Source organism: Saccopteryx bilineata, chromosome 4 (assembly GCF_036850765.1).
Source record: "Saccopteryx bilineata isolate mSacBil1 chromosome 4, mSacBil1_pri_phased_curated, whole genome shotgun sequence".
In the NCBI taxonomy this organism is placed as follows: domain Eukaryota; kingdom Metazoa; phylum Chordata; class Mammalia; order Chiroptera; family Emballonuridae; genus Saccopteryx; species Saccopteryx bilineata.
This window is the reverse complement of record NC_089493.1, coordinates 263,454,324-263,475,592: the sequence shown is the minus strand read 5'-3', so window position 1 is coordinate 263,475,592 and position 21,269 is coordinate 263,454,324. Positions and strand designations below refer to the sequence as shown.

Genomic DNA, 21,269 nt, shown 5'->3' with positions numbered 1-21,269 from the left:
AATTAAGCTCATTAACATATCCATCACCTCTAACTATTAATAGTTACCATTGTTTGTGTCTGAACAAAGGGATGACAAGATCCAATTTAGGTTCTTAAAGATTATTCTGTATAGTAAATGTCTGTTGAGTTTAACAAATGAATGAAAAGAAATCCCCAAGATGGGCACCAAAACCATAGAAATGGATATGTGACCTCTTCCTCAGTCAAGGAACATTTATTTGGATTAAAAAATGGCTCCCTAGGGCCAAGGGCTGAGGCTGGCCTGGGTTTTAGGCCTGGGACCTCACAGCTCGAACAGGCTGGGAGGGACACCTTCTTTTGCTGAGGTTGGTGAGGATCTGGTCCTGGTTGGGTCGGTAGAGAACCACGAAGCTATCTGGAGGAAGGATGGGACCTCTGTTCTCTTCCACCTGGCCCATCAGCAGATAACTGGCTCCTGGGGGAGGGGAGGAAGGAATTGAAGGCTCATGTTATGTACCTTGTAGATGTACCTCCTTATCTGAGCCCCTCATATTCTACCACATCTATCATTTCTATGAGGCTAAGTACCCCTCTCCACTATTCCACATTCCTGTTACCTTTCTTCATGTGGGGGCACTGCTTGCAGGGCACATAAAACTTCAAGGAGGTGTCAGTGGGTGGAGAGGGCAGGTCCAGGCCTCCAGTTTTATAAGCACCAATGAGACTGACAGTGACAGTGAGGCCCTCTCCTGGGCCCCGAACCATGGACTTCACTGTTGCAGTCACAACTGTGGGAGAGTAAGGGTGAGAAGTGAGGGGCAGGAGGCCAGGGCAGGGCTGAACCAGAAGGGGGGGGCTCTTTGGGAACAGGAGGGTAAGTTAGAGGAGCAGGAAGTTAGAGGAGCAGAGAACATATAGGAGGCTTCTTACCCAGCTTGCTGGTGCAGAAGTTGCTCTGCAAGGTCCCTGTCCGCCGGCACTGCTTTGGGCAGATGACACTGGATGCACCTAGGAGATGGGAGGGAACATTGTTTGTGGACGGTGACCTACCCAGCAGGTAGGAAGAACTACTTTCCCCATACCAGCCTCATTGATTTGAACTTTTCAGAGTTCTATTCAACTTTGGGTCTCAGCACCCAGTATCATTAGCACAGAGGTGGCACCAGTGAATGTTGTATGAATGAATGAATGAGCCTGGGGATTTTTTTTTTTTTTTTTTTTTTTTTTTTTTTTTTTTTTTAGCAAGAGTGAGAGAGGAACAGGCAGGAAGGTAGAGAGATGAGAAGCATCAACTCTTCAATGGGGCACCTTAGTTGTTCATTCATTCCTTTCTTGTATACTATATGCCTTGATTGAGGGCTCTAGCAAAGCCAGTGACCCCTTGCTCAAGGCAGTGACCTTTGGGCTCAAGCCAGCAACCATGGGGTCATGTCTATGATCCCATGCTCAAGCCAGGGACCGTGGGGTTTCAAACCTGGGTCCTCTGCATCCCAGGCTGATGATCTATCTGCTGTGCCACCGCCTGGTCAGTTAGAACTTTTTTTTTTTTTTTCTTTTTTTTTTTTTTTGCATTTTTCTGAAGCTGGAAACAGGGAGAGACAGTCAGACAGACTCCGCATGCGCCCGACTGGGATCCACCCGGCACGCCCACCATGGGGCGACGCTCTGCCCACCAGGGGGCGATGCTCTGCCCATCCTGGGCGTCGCCATGTCGCGACCAGAGCCACTCCAGCGCCTGGGGCAGAGGCCACAGAGCCATCCCCAGCGCCCGGGCCACCCCCGCTCCAATGGAGCCCTGGCTGGAGCCCTGGCTGCGGGAGGGGAAGATAGAGACAGAGAGGAAGGCGCGGCGGAGGGGTGGAGAAGCAAATGTGCGCTTCTCCTGTGTGCCCTGGCCGGGAATCAAACCCGGGTCCTCCGCACGCCAGGCCAATGCTCTACCGCTGAGCCAACCGGCCAGGGCCCAGTTAGAACTTTTTGATAGAGCTCCCTCATTCTGCATCCCCTTCTCCCCATTCCCAGACTCACCAGGGCCCAATGGGGTTGCCTCAGCCTCAGGTTTTGGTTTCTCTGCAGGTGGGGATTCAGGCTTGACTCTGGGCCTGACTTCTGGCTTGGTGCCTGGGGCAAGGAGCTGGGGACCTGACTGGGCTTCCTTCCCTGGATTCCGGGCTGGCCCTTCTTTGGTGGCGCCCCGCGGCAGAGTCTTGTAGGAGGCTGAGAAGCCATCAGCAGTGACACTGAGGTCCGAGACAAACTGGACGAGGAGCTCATTCCCTTCAGAAGAGATGGGACTGCAGGCAGCGGCAGGGCATTGGGAGAGGTGTCAAGTGGGCCTACACCTGCCTCTACCCAGGCCATGACCTTTTAACCTCTGCCCCCACAACCTGGTTGGCTGCATTAGCTTCCCAGACTTCGTAGGCCCCACTGGCCTCTATGTCCACGGACCACGAGTCTGGTGTGGAGTCTATTTAGTACTCCACCTGACCCATCCACTGGTTTGGGGCTAATGGGTTCAGATCCCACCTCTTCAGCTAAGCCCCACCCCTCCCAACCGCAGCACAGGGCAGGGCTCCTGCACCTGTGGAGGTGGAGATGCCTGGACCTGCCACCTACCCAGGTCCCACCCCCTCACCCCGGGGCTGTGTCTCCGCAGAATTTTCCCAGCCTCTTGGCATCGTCGCTCACGGCTCCATTGAACACGCTGACTGAGTCATAGCGGCAGTAGGTGTCCGGCTCCACGTCAAACTTCCCGAAGGTTAGTGAGATGACCTGGTAGGAGGGCAAAGGGCAGAGGCTGCTTGGCGTCGCTCACCTCTCCCATCTACTATACTCTTGGGGATGCTTGCAGCAGCCTCCTCCCATCTTCTGAGCCCCTTGGTGCCCTCCTCTTAATGCATTCACACCACAGCTTGGAGGATCACACACACTGGAGCCCTTTAGTGGCATCTCCTGCAGTAGTGGGGAAGGTTAAGACCTGGCTCATTTTTAAGGAACAGACTCAGAATCCACCTCCTCCACCACCTCCACCATCACGCACACACCATAGCTTAACAGCATCAGATACCTCGCTGGTCACAGATGTAATTTTACATTTTGTTTGCGTGCAAGCTCGCTGGGTCTGTTTTTGCTCCCCACTAGTGCAAGCTCAGTGCTTAGAACACGGTAGATATTTAATAAATCTTTGCTAGCTGCATGCTGGACGCCACCCGGGCCCCCAAGGGCAGCCCGGGCAGGGGTCGGTACCTGGTTTGGGGGTGCGATGATGTGCCAGGAACAGCTGATACCCGGGGGGTAATCAGACTCCGGCCAGTTGGGCGTGGTCAGGGTTCCCTGGGCCTTCTCCAGCCGCCCCCCGCAAAATTGGTGCTCTGGGGAGGGGAGAGAGTAGTGGGGGTGGGGGGCAGTGGAGACCCTCGGTCAGTTTGAAAAGAGTTCTAGGCTGGAAGCTCGTTCAGGAGAGTCCGATGTTAGGGTCTCAGGATGAAGGGGAGAGAAGAGGGGAAGGAAAGAGTTGGGTAGGTTAGCAGAGGAGGAACGAGGCTTAGGAAAGTCTAGCACCTCGGGGCGCCCAAGCGGGCGGTGGAAGAGGGAGGAGGAATTGGCTGGACACGCCCCTTCTTGCCCCTCCCCCTGACCCCGCGGCCACACTATTCCTCTTCCCCTGGTAGATCCCATCTACCCCGCCGACAGAGAAGTCTCCCTTGCAGGCTGGAGAGTCCCCACGCTGTGAGGGCCCTCTCAAATTGGGGCATAACCCCTTAGGCCCCTTTGGGAGGTCTGCCTTAAACATTTTAGGAGAGACTTCTGCTGCCAGGAGGGAGTGATGGGACCGCAATCGGGAGCCCCGGGCTGGGTGTAGGGGGTTCCGGGTAGAGGGAACCAGGTTCCCCTTCCCGGGGATGCCCCCTCGCGCCCGTCAGAGGGAACCCGATTGCGGACGGGGGCGGGCAGTTACTCACCGTCCCAGTAACCCCAGGCCGCCCATTCCACCCGCGGGTCCGTGACCCATTTCCGCCTCGCGCTTGGGGTAGGGCCTGGAAGAGGGGGTGGGTGGGAGTGGGAGAGGGAGAGAAGAGGGGGAGGAGGGACTGGAGGGGCAGTTAGTGAGGAAAAAGGGAAAGGGAGGCAATGGGGACCTAGGCTCTTAGGGCGGAGGTTAAGGCTGGGGGTGGGGCCTGTCCGGGGCGGGGCCAGGAGAGGGGGCAGGCGAAGGTGAGGGAGGTCTCACCAGTGCCCGAGGTGGCCCGCCCGCTGTACCAGAGCAGGAAGCCTCGTCCTCCTGTGCCCTCGTCCGCTGTCATCCTCAGGGTCACCTGGTTGCCTGGGGCAACTATGGGCGCAGGCCGGAAAGTTCCGCAGAAGCGTCCGAGCCTCTGGCCCGAGGTTCCAGACCCAGCAAAGACCTCCAGAGCATCATAACGGCAGGCAGGGTGTAACTCCAGGTCAAAAACTCGGAAGGAGAGGGACACAGTCTGGCCTTCAGGGACCTGATTGCAGAGGCAGGCACAGGGACCCGCAAAGGCAGGTCACACACAACCCAGGCAGAGGGCACTTCCCTTTCCCCAAGCATTTCCTAGAGAGAGAAACCTGGGCCTGAACGGGAAGGGACCCAGGGATACAGAGCAGAGCACCTGGGTTCTGCCTCAGGCTTGTGGTTTGTGCAGGGGACAATGTCTTTGAAGAGATTACAAGGGGCAGGAATGAAGTTGGGAATGGAGTAGGAGGCTTTGAATTAAGAGTTAAGAGTGAGGGTACTTGCCACATATTATTGTGGACACTGATGCCATTAGTGACCGGAGAGGGAGGGGGCTTGGATTTCCCCAGGGAGAAGTGGGGTTCTGGGGGAGGGCCTTTGGCTGCCTGGCCCTAGGCCTTAGAGACTTTGACAAGGGGTAGTGACCAGAGTGACTTCTCACCGTTATTGTCCAGATGCACTCCTTATTAGGGGGATAGAGGTTGGGAAAACTCTCACTTGCCACGTAACCTGACTCCCCAGTCACATCCCCTCCACACAGGAACACAGGTCTGGAGGACAGAAGAAGGGTCAGCCATGGGTGGGGGAGAAGTAGACAGACTAGAATAGGGTAGGTAATGAGGATGGGGAGGCCAGGGAGGGAAGCCTGTGGGATGAGGGAGAAAGGCCTAAGGGAGCTGGGACAGCCTCAGCTAGCCAAGGTGGAACTGGGGTGGGAAACACTATAGTAGAGGACCAGAAAAAAGTGGGGCCAGCAACTTGGCTATGCCTCTAACCCCCAGTCCCCACCCCCTACCCAACAGGAATTCCCGGAATCCTCCTCAGCCCCCCTTCCTCATTCTTCCCCTTGGAACTGCCAGGCAGTCCACAGCAGCTGCCTAACTACTTCCAGATGTAGACACAGCCACGAGGCGGTGCGGGGGAGGGGGCAGAGTTGAGGGAGAAGCAGCAGCGATGGCCTTCAAACTGAACCTGGAGACCAGGCTCTCTGGGTTCCCAACCTTTGCTCTGCTCCTGTTCCAGCTAAGTACTTGAGTATCTGACTCCTAAATCTCCCACTTGCTGCCCCCACTATCCCCCTTAATCTCTAATGCCTTCCTGGAATCCAGATGTCCCGCTACCAGGCAAGTTCAAGGTCTTGGCTCTCTCAGGTTCCATGGGGGGCCAAGGGTCTGGGTGAACATAGACTTAGAGGGCAGAGTATAGAGACTGAAGAAATGGGGAACAGTGGTGACCTGCAGGAGACAGTGGTCTTGCAGCAGGGAGGATAGACTTGGGGACCAGAGAGGGTAGGGGCTGTGGGAGATTTTGGGGGTGATGTGTAAGCAAAAGAATCCACAAGATCCACAGGCATAACCTCTCAAAAAATTGGCTTTTGAAGCTCACTCAAGCTAACTGGAAGGTGCCAAGAGACCTACCTGGTGTAGTTGGGGGTCTGGCCCTGGGTGAAAGGCAGCAGGGCCCAGGCAGTGAGGAGGGGCCCCAAGAGGGAGGCTGTGGCAGCAGGCAGCATGGCTGGGGGGAAAGGCGCTGAGGTCCTCAAGATAGAGGCAGCAGCTGAGTGCGGCAGCGGCAGCAGCGGCAGGGATAATCGGTGCCAGATGAGGCGGCCTTGAGTGTGTGGGCGTGGGGGCTGGCCAGTGGGGAGGGCTGGGGGGAAGGCGGGACAGGGAGAGTAGAGCTAGGACAGTGGTGAGTCCAGGAAGTGCTCTAGGTACAGGACACATAAATATTGACCTAAATGGTGGGTGGAGCAATGAAGGGCTGAGGGAGCATCAGGCCCTCAGCAATAATCTAGGCATCAAGTAATGTCATCTGGAAGCCCATTCTGTCCAGTGCCCAAGAATCCTGTGAACACAGCCTCTAGCCTTTGGAAGGATGCTACAGCCCACTCAGGATCCTCTGCATTGCTTCTTCTTTAGCACACAGAGGAAGTCCTTTCCTGGACTCTCAACCTTTAAACCAAGGGTTAGGAACCTTTTTGGCTGAGAGCGCCATGAATGCCACATATTTTTAAATGTAATTCCGTGAGAACCATACAACGACCCGTGTACCTTACGCATTATCCAATAAAAATTTGGTGCTGTCCCGGAGGACAGCTGTGATTGGCTCCAGCCACCCGCAACCATGACCATGAGCGGTAGGAAATGAATGGATTATAATACATGAGAATGTTTTATATTTTTAACGTTATTTTTTTTATTAAAGATTTGTCTGTGAGCCAGATGCAGCCATCAAAAAAGCCACATCTGGCTCACGAGCCATAGGTTCTCGACCCCTGCTTTAAACATTTGTCCCCTTTCTCATGACCACCTGCTCAAACATTTTCCACTTCAAACTTTCACTGTTTTCTCTCTATCCCTGGTCAGACTAGGCCAAAGAGGAAAGAACTCTGCTCACCCATTTTCTCCCAAATGTCTGGAGGTGCGGGACTGGGGCAGAGAGGAATGGCATCTGAATAAAGGGAGTGTGTCTCTTCTGGAGGAAAAGGATGGAACGTAGAGGGAAAAGGACATGTGAGACCAGACCTGGAGGGTAAAGAGGTGGAAAGGAGGAAGGTTGACCTCACTGGGATGAAGGAAAATGGATAGGAAACTTTCTAAAGTCAGAAGAGGCTTCCTCAGGATGGAATGAGGATCGGGGTGGTGTGTGTGTGTATGGGGGTGGCACAAAGTAGCATATAATGACTGAGTTGTTCCAGAAGATGGGGAGTGGAAGCTCTTGGGAGTGGAAGGGGAAAGCAGGCTGAAGGATTCAGGTGTTGTCAGCTCTGCAGAGCCTGAAAGCTTGAGCAGCTTCTGCTCTGCCTGCCCTTGTCCATGCTCCTGCCTTCCCTTCACCCACTGAACCAGGCATCGGGCCCCCCATCCCCTGCCCCATTGTTGTCCCAGGCCCCAGGTTTCCAAACGGGGCCACATTTCAGCATTTTTTTTTTTTTTTTTTTTTTTTTTTTTTACATTTCAGCATTTTATTCTATTCTTCCGTCGACTCTCTTGTCCATCATGTTAAGATTGGGGGCCCCTCCTGGGCAGCCCCCTAAACATTTTACAAAACAGTTCCCTCCCCATCCGAGCATGTCTAGCAGTCCCCACCCTGCTGTGTCCTCCTCCCCATGCACATTTTTCATTGCTACCACTCCATCTCTCCTTAGCTTTTGGCCCAGAGCCACACTCTCTTCCAGAGGTGAGACTAGGAGAGGGAGGTCAGCTCTCAGAGGTTGGGGGGCTTTGGCCAACCCCTCCAGCAGCCCTCTGTAGCATGTCCAGGGCTTCCCAAAAGAAATCCTTCTGTGTAGCTAACAAGGGCATCCAGCCCACAATCTCCTTCATCTTCTCCATACGGTCCTGCAAGGTAGTGCAGCTGTGGATTTGGCTGAGGTACTCTTTACAGGCCCAAGCTGTCTCCCCAGGGTCCTGGAGTACTCCAGACCCTGGGTGGGGCTCAGGGGTCCCTACCACCTTGCTGGCAGGTAGGTCTCGATAGGAAGGATGGTGCTCGATATCATGGCTGGACAGCAGGTAGAGACACTCTCTGGAAGAGCAGAGGGAGCAGGCACATAAAGGGACCTTGGAAGAGAGAAGGAGTGTGGCTGAGTGGGGCCTTTACTGAGGGGTTCCCAGGAACCCCCAGCTGTTGTGTCCCTCCCCTTCAGACCAGCCCTGAGCTAGCAAGTTAGATAGCTGGCTGAGCCCCAGGGTCATGTGAGGTCAGAGAGGGCCAGCAGGATCTGCTAAGGGAGAGAGCCAGGAGCCATGGTGTGTGGCAGGAAAGGAAGGTTGGTGGTGCTGGGGAAATGGGGTCCCTGTGGGAGCACCAGCTACAATCCCGTGGGTTACCTGCCCTCCCTAGTTGCCCGCTGCTTGCCTGATCCTGCTCTGACCTTGACGTGGAGTTTGACGAAGGAGGCACTCCCCTTAGGCCAGCCAGGGAGGCGGCCTCCAGCCCCACAGCCACAGCCCAGCAGCTCCTTGCTGAAGTCCGAGCTCTGGCTCAGCACTAGGGAGTGGTTGAGGCCACACCACAGGGCAATGGGGTGTTGCAGATAACGGACCTGAGGACACAGGGCCAAGGTCCCTAAGGGGGGAACACGGAGGGACTGGGGGCTCAGGTTGGAGAAGGGTGACAGGAAGGCTCAGGGCAGAATCTAGGGGAACTGGGAGTGGGAAGAAAAGGGACCCAGCATACCTTCACCAGGAGGTCGGGCGAGCCAGATTGCTGCTGAATGAGACTGGCAGCAACCTCTCCCTCCTTGGTTCTCCTGCTGCCCCAAACAGTCTGACTACATGGGGTCTAGCACTTCATCTTTACTCCCCAGAAAATAAGCTATTTGCCTGAGGCCAGGGCCTGCCATCTGTTCTCCCATTCTCACACCACAGGCCTGAGCCAGTCCAACCTCTCATCCTGCCTTTCAGCCGTAGGGCAAGGAGTATCCTTCCTCTTTCCAGGGTTTAAAGATCCAATCTCCCTGCAATGCCAGGTTAGCCTCCAGAAGGACTTTCTTTCCACATAGTCCTACTTTCCCTCTCTAGCATTTTTAGTTTTTCATATTATCTTTCCAAATGGCCACCCCATTTTGAAAAATCATTTCTTCCTGATTCCTGTTGCTTCCTACTTCTGTCTCTTCGGCTGAACTGGTTGCATTACCAGTCTAAGGTTGACCAGACATTCTTGTTCTCATCACAGCCAGTCTTTCATGAACTTTCTTGTGATTTGGCTTTTCTCCCTACTATGCTACTGAGATGTTCTCCAAATGCACTTGACCTCTCGGCTGCCAAATCCTAGGGCATCTCCGGCACATTTTCTCCTGAAACTGAACACTTTAATTTTGAAGATAGATAAGTACTTTATGGTCCTTATAGAAACATTATAAGATATTGGCAAGCAAAAATTAATTTAAAAATCATTGGAAGCCCTGGCCGGTTGGCTCAGTGGTAGAGCGTCGGCCTGGCGTGCCGAAGTCCCGGGTTCGATTCCCGGCCAGGGCACACAGGAGAAGCGCACATCTGCTTCTCCACCCCTCCCCCTCTCCTTCCTCTCTGTCTCTCTCTTCCCCTCCTGCAGCCAAGGCTCCATTGGAGAAAAGATGGCCCGGGCGCTGGGGATGGCTCCTTGGCCTCTGCCCCAGGCGCTAGAGTGGCTCTGGTTGCAACAGAGCGACGCCCCGGAGGGGCAGAGCATCGCCCCCTGGTGGGCATGCCGGGTGGATCCCGGTCGGGCGCATGCGGGAGTCTGTCTGACTGTCTCTCCCCATTTCCAGCTTCAGAAAAATACAAAAAAAAAAAAATCACTGGAAATCTCACCACCCCCTATTAAGATCTTGCTGGATATCCTTCTTCACTGCTGCCTATACAAAAGTATACAGTTGACACAGGATTGAACTGCACAGATCCACTTATAACCAGATATTTAAACATTTTTTAAAAGATTTTATTTGATTGGAGAGAAGATGGCAGCGGAGTAGGCGGATGCACAGACACCCAGCTCTCAACACCAAACTGGAATACAAATCAATTTAGAAAAAATCAGCATGAAAAACCAACACTGAACTGCAAGAACAGCTCTCAAAAACCAAGGAGCAAAGAGGAAGCCACAATAATCCTGGTAAGGAGTGCCTGAATCTCCTCTACTTACAGGAAGGGAAGGAGGGGGGTGAGGCTGAGAGCCCAGAGAGGATTTCACAGAGGAAAAAGAGCAGAAACTACTGCTCACAGCCACTTACCTGGCGACCAGGGAGCAAGGTGGGTTGAAAAGACCAGCTTATCTCCCAAGTGGAAAAGACAGGGAGAGGGACAGACTGTGAGGGGCTAAGGTATGCAAGAAACAAAATAAAAAAGCTGACTCATTCGTGCTGGAGGCGGCCATAGCTGGGGGAGGGACTGAACCTTTCACAAAACAGAGCTGAAGTGCTTCCGGATCAGAGATCTCCGGACATCTATCCAGCTCCAATCAGCACAACAAGACACAGCTGAAAACAAGAAGTGGGGAGGAGGGGCAGTAACTCAGGTCTCCATGGAGATCTGAGATACACCTCCCCCTACTGAAGCTGAGAGAAAAAACCCTGCCCCCAGTGAGATTAGTTGGAGGAAGAGACCTTCAGCATCTCAGGTTACACCCACAGCATTCCTGGATACAGTTTCAAGGAAGCCCCCTGCTGAGATCAGTTAACAAGACTATCACCTGTTAAGAAAACAAACAAATCAAGACTTCAAAGCTGCCCAAATCCGAAAGTGGATTACAAATAATAGCTGATACCAACCCACGAAGACCTAAAAATAACACAACTGAAAACTGGAGGCAGACAACACCAAGCCTAGACTCAACCAACTCTACAAATAAAACACCATGATGAGAAGACAAAGGAGTGCAATCCAAATGAAACCACAAGAGACACCTTCGAGAGATGAACTGAGTGATATGGAAATAATCAAACTTCCAGATGCAGAGTTCAAAATAATGATTGTAAGGATGCTTAGAGATCTTAGAACAACAGTGGATGGTCATTATGAAAACCTCAATAAAGAAATAGCAAGTATAAAAAAGAATCAGTCGGAGATGACAAATACAATACCAGAAATAAAGACCACAATGGAAGGAATTAAAAACAGGATAGATAGAGCAGAGGATCGAATCAGCGAGTTAGAAGACAACTGGAATGAAGGCATGAAAGCAGAGAAGAAAAGAGAAAAAAGACTCAAAAAGTCAGAGGAAACTCTTAGAGAGCTCTGTGACAACATGAAGAGAAACAACATCCGCATCATAGGGGTTCCTGAAGAAGAAGAAAAAGAACAAGGGATAGAGACTTTGTTCAATCATATCATAGCTGAAAACTTCCCTAAATTAATGCAAGAGAAACTCTCACAAATCCAAGAAGCACAGAGGACTCCATTAAAGAGAAACCCAAAGAAACCTACACCAAGACACATCATAATTAAAATACCAAAGCTAAGCGATAAAGAGAAAATATTAAAAGCTGCAAGAGAAAAAAAAGTTATCACCTACAAAGGAGCCCCCATAAGGATGACATCTGACTTCTCAACAGAAACACTTGAGGCCAGAAGGGAATGGCAAGAAATATTCAAAGTAATGCAGAACAAGAACCTACAACCAAGACTACTTTATCCAGCAAGGCTATCGTTTAAAATTGAAGGAGAAATAAAAAGCTTCCCAGACAAAAAACAACTCAAGGAATTCATTACAACCAAACCAATGCTGCAGGAAATATTAAGGGGCCTGGTGTAAACAGATAAAGTGGGAAAAGAATACAGAAAAAAAAAAAAAGAAAAAGGAATACACCTTTAAAGAAGAAAATGGCAATAAACAACTACATATCAATAATAACCTTAAATGTAAATGGATTAAATGATCCAATCAAAAGACATAGGGTAGCTGCATGGATAAGAAAACAGGACCCATACATATGTTGTCTACAAGAGACACACCTTAGAACAAAAGACACACACAGATTGAAGGTAAAAGGATGGAAAAAAATGTTTCATGCAAACGGAAATGAAAAAAAAGCTGGGGTAGCAATACTTATATCAGACAAATTGGACTTTAAAACAAAGGATATAGTAAGAGATAAAGAAGGCCACTACATAATGATAAAGGGAGTAATCCAACAGGAAGATATAACTATTATAAATATCTATGCACCTAATATAGGAGCACCCAAATATATAAAACAGACTTTGATGGATTCAAAGGGCGAGATCAACAGCAATACTATAATAGTAGGGGATTTCAATACCCCACTAACATCACTAGATAGATCCTCAAGAAAGAAAATTAACAAAGAAACAGCAGACTTATTGGAAACACTAGATCAACTCGATTTAATAGATATCTTCAGAACCTTTCACCCTAAAGCAGCAGAATATACATTCTTTTCAAGTGCTCATGGTACATTCTCTAGGATAGACCACATGTTAGGGCACAAAAGTGCTCTCAACAAATTTAAGAAGACTGAAATCATATCAAGCACTTTCTCCGATCACAACGGCATGAAACTAGAAATGAATCACAGCAGAAAAGCTCAAAAATTCTCAAACACATGGAAACTAAATAGCAGGGTGTTAAATAATGAATGGATTAAGAATGAGATCAAAGAAGAAATAAAGAAATTCCTAGAAACGAATGACAATGAGCATACAACAACTCAAAATTTATGGGACACAGCGAAAGCAGTGCTGAGAGGGAAGTTCATAGCACTACAGGCACACTTTCAGAAGCTAGAAAAAGCTCAAATAAACAACTTAACCCTGCATCTAAAAGAATTAGAAAAAGAACAGCAAGTAAAGCCCAAATGTAGTAGAAGGAAGGAAATAATAAAGATCAGAGCAGAAATAAATGACATAGAGGCTAAAGAAACAATACAGAAGATCAATGAAACTAGGAGCTGGTTCTTTGAAAAGGTAAACAAGATTGATGCACCTTTAAGTAGACTCACCAAGAAAAAGAGAGAGAGGACTCAAATAAATAAAATTAGAAATGAGAGAGGAGAAATAACAACTGACACAACAGAAATACAAAATATTGTAAGAAAATACTATGAAGAACTGTATGCCAAAAAACTAGACAACCTAGATGAAATGGACAAATTCCTTGAAACGTACAATCTTCCAAAAATCAATCTGGAAGAATCAGAAAACTTAAACAGACCAATTACACCAAAGGAGATCGAAACAGTTATCAAAAAACTCCCAACAAAGAAAAGTCCGGGGCCCGATGGCTTCACAACAGAATTCTACCAAATATTCAAAGAAGAACTAACTCCTATCCTTCTCAAACTATTTCAAAAAATTCAAGAGGAAGGAAGACTTCCAAACTCCTTTTATGAGGCGAGCATAATTCTGATTCCAAAACCAGACAAAGACCACACAAAGAAAGAAAATTATAGGCCAATATCTCTGATGAATATAGATGCTAAAATCCTCAACAAAATATTAGCAAACCGGATCCAACAATATATGGAAAAAATCATACACCATGATCAAGTGGGATTTATTCTGGGGAGGCAAGGCTGGTACAATATTCGTAAATCAATCAATGTGATTCATCACATAAACAAAAAGAAGGAGAAAAACCATATGATAATTTCAATAGATGCAGAAAAAGCATTTGATAAAATCCAGCACCCATTCATGATCAAAACTCTCAGCAAAGTGGGAATACAGGGAACATACCTCAACATGATAAAAGCCATCTATGAGAAACCCACAGCCAACATCATACTCAATGGGCAAAAATTAAAAGCAATACCCTTAAGATCAGGAACAAGGCAGGGGTGCCCCCTTTCACCACTCTTATTTAACATAGTCCTGGAAGTCCTAGCCACAGCAATCAGACAAGAAGAAGAAATAAAAGGCATTCAAGTTGGAAAAGAAGAAGTAAAACTATCATTATTTGCAGATGATATGATATTGTATATAGAAAACCCTAAAGTCTCAGTCAAAAAACTACTGGACCTGATAAATAAATTCAGCAAAGTGGCAGGATATAAAATCAATACTCAGAAATCAGAAGCATTTTTATACACCAACAATGAACAGTCAGAAAGAGAAATTAAGGAAACAATCCCTTCACAATTACAACCAAAAAAATAAAGTACCTAGGAGTAAACTTAACCAAGGAGACTAAAGACTTGTACTCGGAAAATTACAAAACATTGATAAAAGAAATCAAGGAAGATACTAACAAGTGGAAGCATATACCGTGCTCATGGTTAGGAAGAATAAACATCATTAAAATGTCTATATTACCCAAAGCAATTTATAAATTCAATGCAATACCAATTAAAATACCAATGACATACTTCAAAGATATAGAACACATATTCCAAAAATTTATATGGAACCAAAAAAGGACACGAATAGCCTCAGCAATCTTAAAAAAGAAGAATAAAGTGGGAGGTATCACACTTCCTGATATCAAGTTATACTACAAGGCCATTGTACCCAAAACAGCCTGGTACTGGCATAAGAACAGGCATATAGATCAATGGAATAGAACAGAGAACCCAGAAATAAACCCACAGTTCTATGGACAACTGATATTTGACAAAGGAGGTAAGGAAATACAATGGAGTAAAGACAGCCTCTTTAACAAATGGTGTTGGGAAAATTGGACAGCTACCTGCAAAAAAATGAAACTAGATCACCAGCTTACACCACTCACAAAAATAAACTCAAAATGGATAAAAGACTTGAATGTAGGCCGTGAAACCATAAGCATCTTAGAAGAAAACATAGGCAGTAAGCTCTCCGACATCTCTCGGAGCAATATATTTGCTGATTATCTCCACGGGGAAGTGAAATAAAAGACAGGATAAACAAATGGGACTATATCAAACTAAAAAGCTTTTGCACAGCTAAAGACAACAAGAACAGAATAAAAAGACAAACTACACAATGGGAGAACATATTTGACAATACGTCTGATAAGGGGTTAATAACCAAAATTTATAAAGAACTTGTAAAACTCAACACCAGGAAGACAAACAAGCAATCCAAAAATGGGCAAAAGAGATGAATAGACACTTCTCCAAAGAGGACATACAGATGGCCAATAGGCATATGAAAAAATGCTCAACATTACTAATCATTAGAGAAATGCAAATTAAAACCACAATGAGATATCACCTTACACCAGTCAGAATGGCGCTTATCAACAAAACAACACAGAATAAGTGCTGGCGAGGATGTGGAGAAAAGGGGACCCTCCTGCACTGCTGGTGGGAATGCAGACTGGTGCAGCCACTGTGGAAAACAGTATGGAGATTCCTCAAAAAACTGAAAATCGAACCGCCTTTTGACCCAGCTATCCCTCTTTTAGGAATATACCCCAAGGACACCATAGAACGGCTCGAAAAGGAGAAATGCACCCGCATGTTTGTGGCAGCATTGTTCACAATAGCGAAGATCTGGAAACAGCCCAAGTGTCCGTCAGAGGACGAGTGGATTAAAAAACTTTGGTACATATATACTATGTAATACTACTCAGCCATAAGAAATGATGACATCGGATCATTTACAATAGCATGGATGGACCTTGATAACATTATACGGAGTGAAATACGTAAATCAGAAAAAAAACTGAGATAAATCCATACATAGAAGGGACATAAAAATGAGACTCAGAGACATGAACAAGAATGTGATGGCAACAGGGGCGGGGGGGGGGGGGGGTTGGGGAGGGGGGAGGGGGTGAAGAAGGAGAGAGGGGTTAGGGGAGGGGAGGGGCACAAAGAAAACCAGATAGAAGGTGACAGAAGACAATTTAACTTTGCGGGAGGGGTATACAGCACAATCAAATGTCAAAATAATCTAGAGATATTTTCTCTCAACATATGTACCCTGATTTATCAATGTCACTGCATTAAATTTAATAAAAAAATATTAATATAAAAAAAAAAAAGAAAATGCAGACTCAAAAAAAAAATAATATATATTCAGTGATGTACTGTATATATTACAGATATTCAAGGCAAAGAAAATAAAGATCAGGGATAATCTTCACAACCAAAAAAAAAAAAAAAAAAAAAAAAAAAAGATTTTATTTATTCATTTTAGAGAGGAGAGGGAGAGAGAAGGGGGGAGGAGCAGGAAGCATCAACTCCCATTTGTGCCTTGACCAGGCAAGCCCAGGGTTTTGAGCTGGCAACCTTAGCACACTTATAAACCACATTTAAGACATAGGTCCACTTATATGTGGATTTAAAAAATTCATGTAGTCCTGGCTGGTGGCACAGTGAATAGAGTATCACCTTGGAGTATTAGAGTTGCCAGTTTGATCCTGGAGTCACTGGGTCCATCCCGAGTTTGCTGGTTTGAGCCTTGCTCAGGACACATGTGAGAAGTAATCAGTGGGTGCACAGCTAGTGGAACAATGTCTGTCTATCTCTCTCTCAAAAAAAATTTTTTGTGTATAAGTGGATTTGTGCAGGAGAAACCTGTGTTGATTGAGCATCTACTATATTTTTAATTAAAATATGTGGAAGGCCAACATAAATTATACATGAATTTTTTACTGCGTGTCAGGTTGGTGTCTCTAACCCCTGTGCTGTTCAAAGGTCACCTCTACATATAAGTTGTCTTTTTAAACAAAAATGGGATCATACTATGTAAACCATTTTACACATTTTTTTTCCACCTGAAAATATGGCATGACCATCTTTCCATATGAGTATAGTATATTCCTTTATTATTAGTGTCACCATTAATCACTTCCTTCTGTTTAAAACTTCCTGTATCCATGGCTTTTGGGACATGGCATTTGAGGGAACGCCTCCTGTGTCAGTGACAACTGTTCTATTACCTCTGCCTATAATGGCAGCTCCTACCCAGGTTTGCACCCCTATTTCCATTTTACGGTTCTACTCTCACTGAAAAGAAGTTTAGATTCATGTCCTTTCCTCCAAGCAGCATCCCCTTCTAACAAACACATTTGTTGCTGATACCATTTTTCTTCAAGGGAACTACTGCCAGACCCACCTTTGTCCTACACCCCTCTGGTCACATCTAATCAGTTTCCAGGGCATTTCCTTTTAAAACATCTCATATCCATTCCTTTCCATTCTCACTGCCACTGTATCAGCTCCAGGCCCTTGTCTCGAGTGCTGCTGTCTCAATAGCCTCCCAGTAGGCTTCTCACTTGCAGCTTCCTGTGTACTCCAGCCAGGTGACTTGTTCTTAATCACCCATGGGGGTAGCCTTCTCCTGCTCCAGAACCTAAAATGACTCTTTCCCATATCTATACCTCTCCAAGCTCACACGCAGCTATAGCTATACCACCTCGTATCTACCTATTTACAAAATACCCTCTTTCCTTTAGTCAGGCCAGTCTTTCCACGCTTCCAGTTACATGCAAACTTTGTCCTCATCCTCATTACACAGATGCCTTTCCCTATCCCCACCTGAAGCCTATCTAACCCACTAGGCCCTGCTCACATCTCACCTCTTTTTGTTACTCCAGCCCACGCAGATCTCCCTGATTCACTAAATTCCTATTGCACTTACAGGATGCACTGCATAGAACAAACCTCATAATGTCAATCCTGGGTAAGACACAAAATACGACGGGCATTATATACTGGTTGGCTTACCCTCCAAGGGACTAGAAAGTGGATTCTGTGGAAACTGGAGAAGTGGAGATTCAAGGGTCATGGAATTGGAGGAAGGGGATCAAGAAGAGAATTACTGGGAAACAATCTCTCACCTGTGTGGGTTCCCCTCGGTCCATTTTGTCCCCTGTTCCTAGCTGCCCATATCTGTTATTTCCCTGCATAAAGATTCGGCCAAATTCATCCACCAAGCCAAGGTGATTGTAGCCAAGAGCACAGAATAGGATCTAGGGAGTAAGATAGAAAGGGGAGATGGGTATTCAGTTCCCTCCAGAGAAACTCTGAACTGCAAAACCTCCCAACCACCAACCTGCTTATCCCTGGCTGGTTTCTTTTGGTCTTGCCTCTCTGTCACCCCTCTCTCTGGATGCCCTCTCTCTCATTTGACTCCTGCTCCAATTTCAGACCCTGGGAACCTTTCAACCCTTAAAGCCCCTCCCATTCTGATCTGCCCATCCCTCCAGGATCCTACCTTGGCAGGCAGTGAGAGAGCAAGTGGCATCTGCTGGTCCAGGGGGTCAAAGGCTTGAAGGGTCCCAAAGAGATCACGATACACCCCTGGGGTATGCACCTCGAAATACACTCCCCCCTCATCTGAGGGGTCAGGTACCCTCAGCTCCGCAGCTTTGGGTACCCATTTCCTAGGGATAAGGCCCCACCTGGGATGAACACTGAAAGATCTGGGGAGTCTCACACCCACTGGAAATGTACCAGCTATGATGTCTGGGAATTTATACAATCATTATTTTACTAGGATGCCCTAGGAGTCCACCATAGAGCTGGACTAAGGATCAGGGGTGGTGTTGTCTGTATCTGGAAGATCTGTCCAAGGCTGGAGTCTGGGAAGTAGTTCTCACCTGTAATATAGAGAGTACTGCTCTGGTTGGAAGCCATGCAGGTCACACGCAGGTGAGGCAGGCAATAGGACATCTTCCTCAGGGCCAACTGAACTGTGTAGGAGCGTGGTTGGTCCAGCTGGGTTTCATTCACTACCAAAGAGTAGATCTTTCCTTCCTCTGGGAGATGGGGAGGCAGACAATTATGTGGGGGAAGGGACTCTCCAATATCTGCATTAACTTCCCATTAGAACCCCAAGCTACCGGGACGAAATGTTTACTACCCTAGACTGGGCTTGGAAGAAAAATGATAGAGATGAAATAAGAATGACCTTAAGTTTCCCAGATTCCAGCTCCTTACCATCAAAAATAAATCAGGGAAGTCCTTCAGTGTGAGATGAATGGAGAGAAAACCTATATTTGGCAGAATCCAGTCTGAATATTGGGAATGATGTCTGGGGATTCAGGGCCTACATAGCATTAAGAAATCCAGAAGGTCTCAGGCTTGAGAGTGTGGTTAAGTATAGGAAACATTGAGAAAATAGGGGTTCAGTTTGGGGTTTAAAGTGAGGCACCTGGCAGTGGAGGTTGGGGAGATTAGAACTTAAAGTGGGGCCCTTTACTCATATGAAATATGCAGAATTTTAGTCTAGGAGACAGACAGATGAAGAGCTGTTGGGATTGCGATGGCATGCAGAACCCTGTGTGAGAGGCCTCCTTCCTCATCTCCTGTAGCAGGTCCTGAAGAATGTGCAGAAAACAATTTGCAAACCACTGCTTGAAGCCACACCTGTGAGGAGCAGTAGAGCCCGCTGAGTCTCCTGACCAACCAGCACAATCTGTTTGAAGCTCATGGAGTGGTGGAAGGTCATCTTGAAGACCCGTTGCCCACTGGACTGCAGGTAGACCTCGACACAGTCACAGGCACGGCTGCCAGTTGTGCCTACCACTTCTAGCTGCTCCCGAGTGGCCAGGACATAGAGGTATTTACGATAAACTGTGTCACATCTTGGGTCTGAGGCAAACTGTATGAAAAGACAAAGGCTTGGAGTGGGATGAGGCTGAGTTGAGAGATGAGATACTTGGGTACAAAGCTGGAAAATGGGGGCTTATTCTCCAGTTTCTGATATGGGAAGACAGCTGTCCTGAGGAGGACACCCCAAGAATGATGAGGGCCCCTGGAGGCTTGGTGGGTTCTTAGCTGCTAGAGTTCTGCTACTCACATCCTTGGCTCCTCGACACAATACAACATAGCGACAGGCTCGCTTCCACTGGATCTGACCAAGGGTGGAAGAGACCAGGGCATTTTTGAGGAAGAAGAGCGTCCCCGTATAGTCGAGAATGAAGACATGGTCCTTGGTGGGCAAGAAACGGCGGTAGCCATGGGATAGCAGAGGAGCTACACACTTGCTGAGACAGCGGCGGCGGCCCCCAAATGCCTGGAAATACAGGCCTTTCGTGTCTGGAGAAGGGAAGGACAGGGAAGGTTCAAGGGATTGGAATGACACAAATGAGATGAATCAGACCTCGGGCAAACAAGATTTCTCATTCACCCTGCTATTTAGCTCCTCTCCATCCCCAGGACTGGGAAACAGACCCCTTCCAAGGATATATGGAAAGCTTAGAGGATATTCTTAATTAAACCCGATTCTGAATATTTGTTTCCCGGCCCACCTCAGCCCAGGGTCATAAACATGCTTCTAAGTGAGCACTTCTTTGGTCCAAACTTGCATCAAAGGCATCAAGGGAAATATAGTAATAAATACATAGAAAAGAAGCAGAGGAGTAAAGAAGAAAGAGGAGTGAAAAGTAATGACGCAGAAAGACCAGTAGCCCTCCCTCATCAATACCTCTGGATCTGCTATCTGGATCTCCCTTAATCTCTAGTATGTGAGAAGGAGTAAGTGGATAGGGGCTCCCAGGGAAGCCCTCCCAATCTATCCACTGACATCTAGTAGGTAGAGTCCAGGGATACAGCTAAACATCTTATAATGCACAGGACATTCCCTCACTTCAAAGAATTATTTGGTCCAAAACCTCAGTAGTGACATGCTGAGAAATCCTGGTTTACAGGAGGGAAAACAAAAGTTTTGGGAAGTGGAAGATGTCTCTAGGGTAAGATTTGGAAGAAAGCTTGAATACGGAAGGAGACATGGCAGGGATGCTATAATGGGGGCTCTGGGTGGGACATCTATCATCAGGTGGCTCTAGAGACTTGAAATACTCGATGGCATGTTTGAATCTAAGTTTCTTCCAGAGAAAGGGGCCCTGGAAGGTTGACTGGGAATGCTGCAGTCATCAGGCAACTTTATGGAGCAGGAAGGATCCCAGAATAAGGTAGGACAGAGGCAAAGAGAACTGGAGGTTCTGGGGAAGGTGTACAGTTAAGAATGGCAGCTCTCTTCCAGGGTCGGACCCCAGAACCCTGCTCTCGTAGGCGAGGACTGAGCCTGCGACAGATGCGTCTCCATACTCCCTCAGCATCGCACACTTCATGGAAGTAGTGGCAGGTCTGGCCTAGGGCAACTACATCTTTGACTGGGAGAAATGAGATGATATGTTCCACCTGGAGGGGCAGGCAGGAAGAAGCAGGGGTCATCGGGGGCCCTCAGTGGCCTGGCCCCCAGTCCTTTATTCTTAATACCTCCCCCTCCTCAAGGACTCACCAGCTCTGGGGGGAACAACTGAACAGAAATAGGGTTCCCTCTTCCCTTCTTCTCTTCACCTTCAGGCTCCGGGCCATATGAAGGGCAGCTCCGCTTCACCTACCCAAGAATAAAGGGGAGCACAGGGGTTGCATGAGGATCATGCCTCTTTTTCTTCCTTCTCTCAGCCTGTCTTTCATTAACTGCTATCTTCGGGGCTCGTAGCTCCAT

General features: G+C 47.8%; 2 protein-coding genes and 1 non-coding gene across 3 annotated transcripts; 1 reads left to right on the top strand and 2 right to left on the bottom strand.

Moving 5' to 3' along the window:
* Nucleotides 1-192: 192 nt before the first annotated feature.
* Nucleotides 193-6,049, bottom strand: PCOLCE (procollagen C-endopeptidase enhancer). Its single transcript, XM_066274413.1, has 9 exons — nucleotides 5,859-6,049; nucleotides 4,883-4,991; nucleotides 4,195-4,453; nucleotides 3,210-3,334; nucleotides 2,599-2,735; nucleotides 1,992-2,257; nucleotides 894-971; nucleotides 581-751; nucleotides 193-438 (listed from the first exon to the last, which is right to left on the bottom strand). The coding sequence occupies exons 1-9, from the start codon at nucleotides 5,951-5,953 to the stop codon at nucleotides 272-274; spliced, it is 1,407 nt and encodes a 468-aa protein (XP_066130510.1). The 5' UTR covers nucleotides 5,954-6,049; the 3' UTR covers nucleotides 193-271.
* Nucleotides 6,050-7,411: 1,362 nt separating this feature from the next.
* FBXO24 (F-box protein 24) lies at nucleotides 7,412-21,269 on the bottom strand. Its single transcript, XM_066276824.1, has 10 exons — nucleotides 21,243-21,269; nucleotides 21,060-21,158; nucleotides 20,776-20,959; nucleotides 19,617-19,855; nucleotides 19,184-19,418; nucleotides 18,415-18,573; nucleotides 18,030-18,151; nucleotides 17,653-17,784; nucleotides 8,321-8,491; nucleotides 7,412-8,006 (listed from the first exon to the last, which is right to left on the bottom strand). Exons 1-10 carry the CDS (start codon nucleotides 21,267-21,269, stop codon nucleotides 7,644-7,646), a joined length of 1,731 nt encoding a protein of 576 aa, XP_066132921.1. The 3' UTR covers nucleotides 7,412-7,643.
* Nucleotides 9,350-9,425, top strand: TRNAA-GGC (transfer RNA alanine (anticodon GGC)). Its single transcript has one exon. It is a non-coding gene; the product is annotated as a tRNA-Ala (tRNA).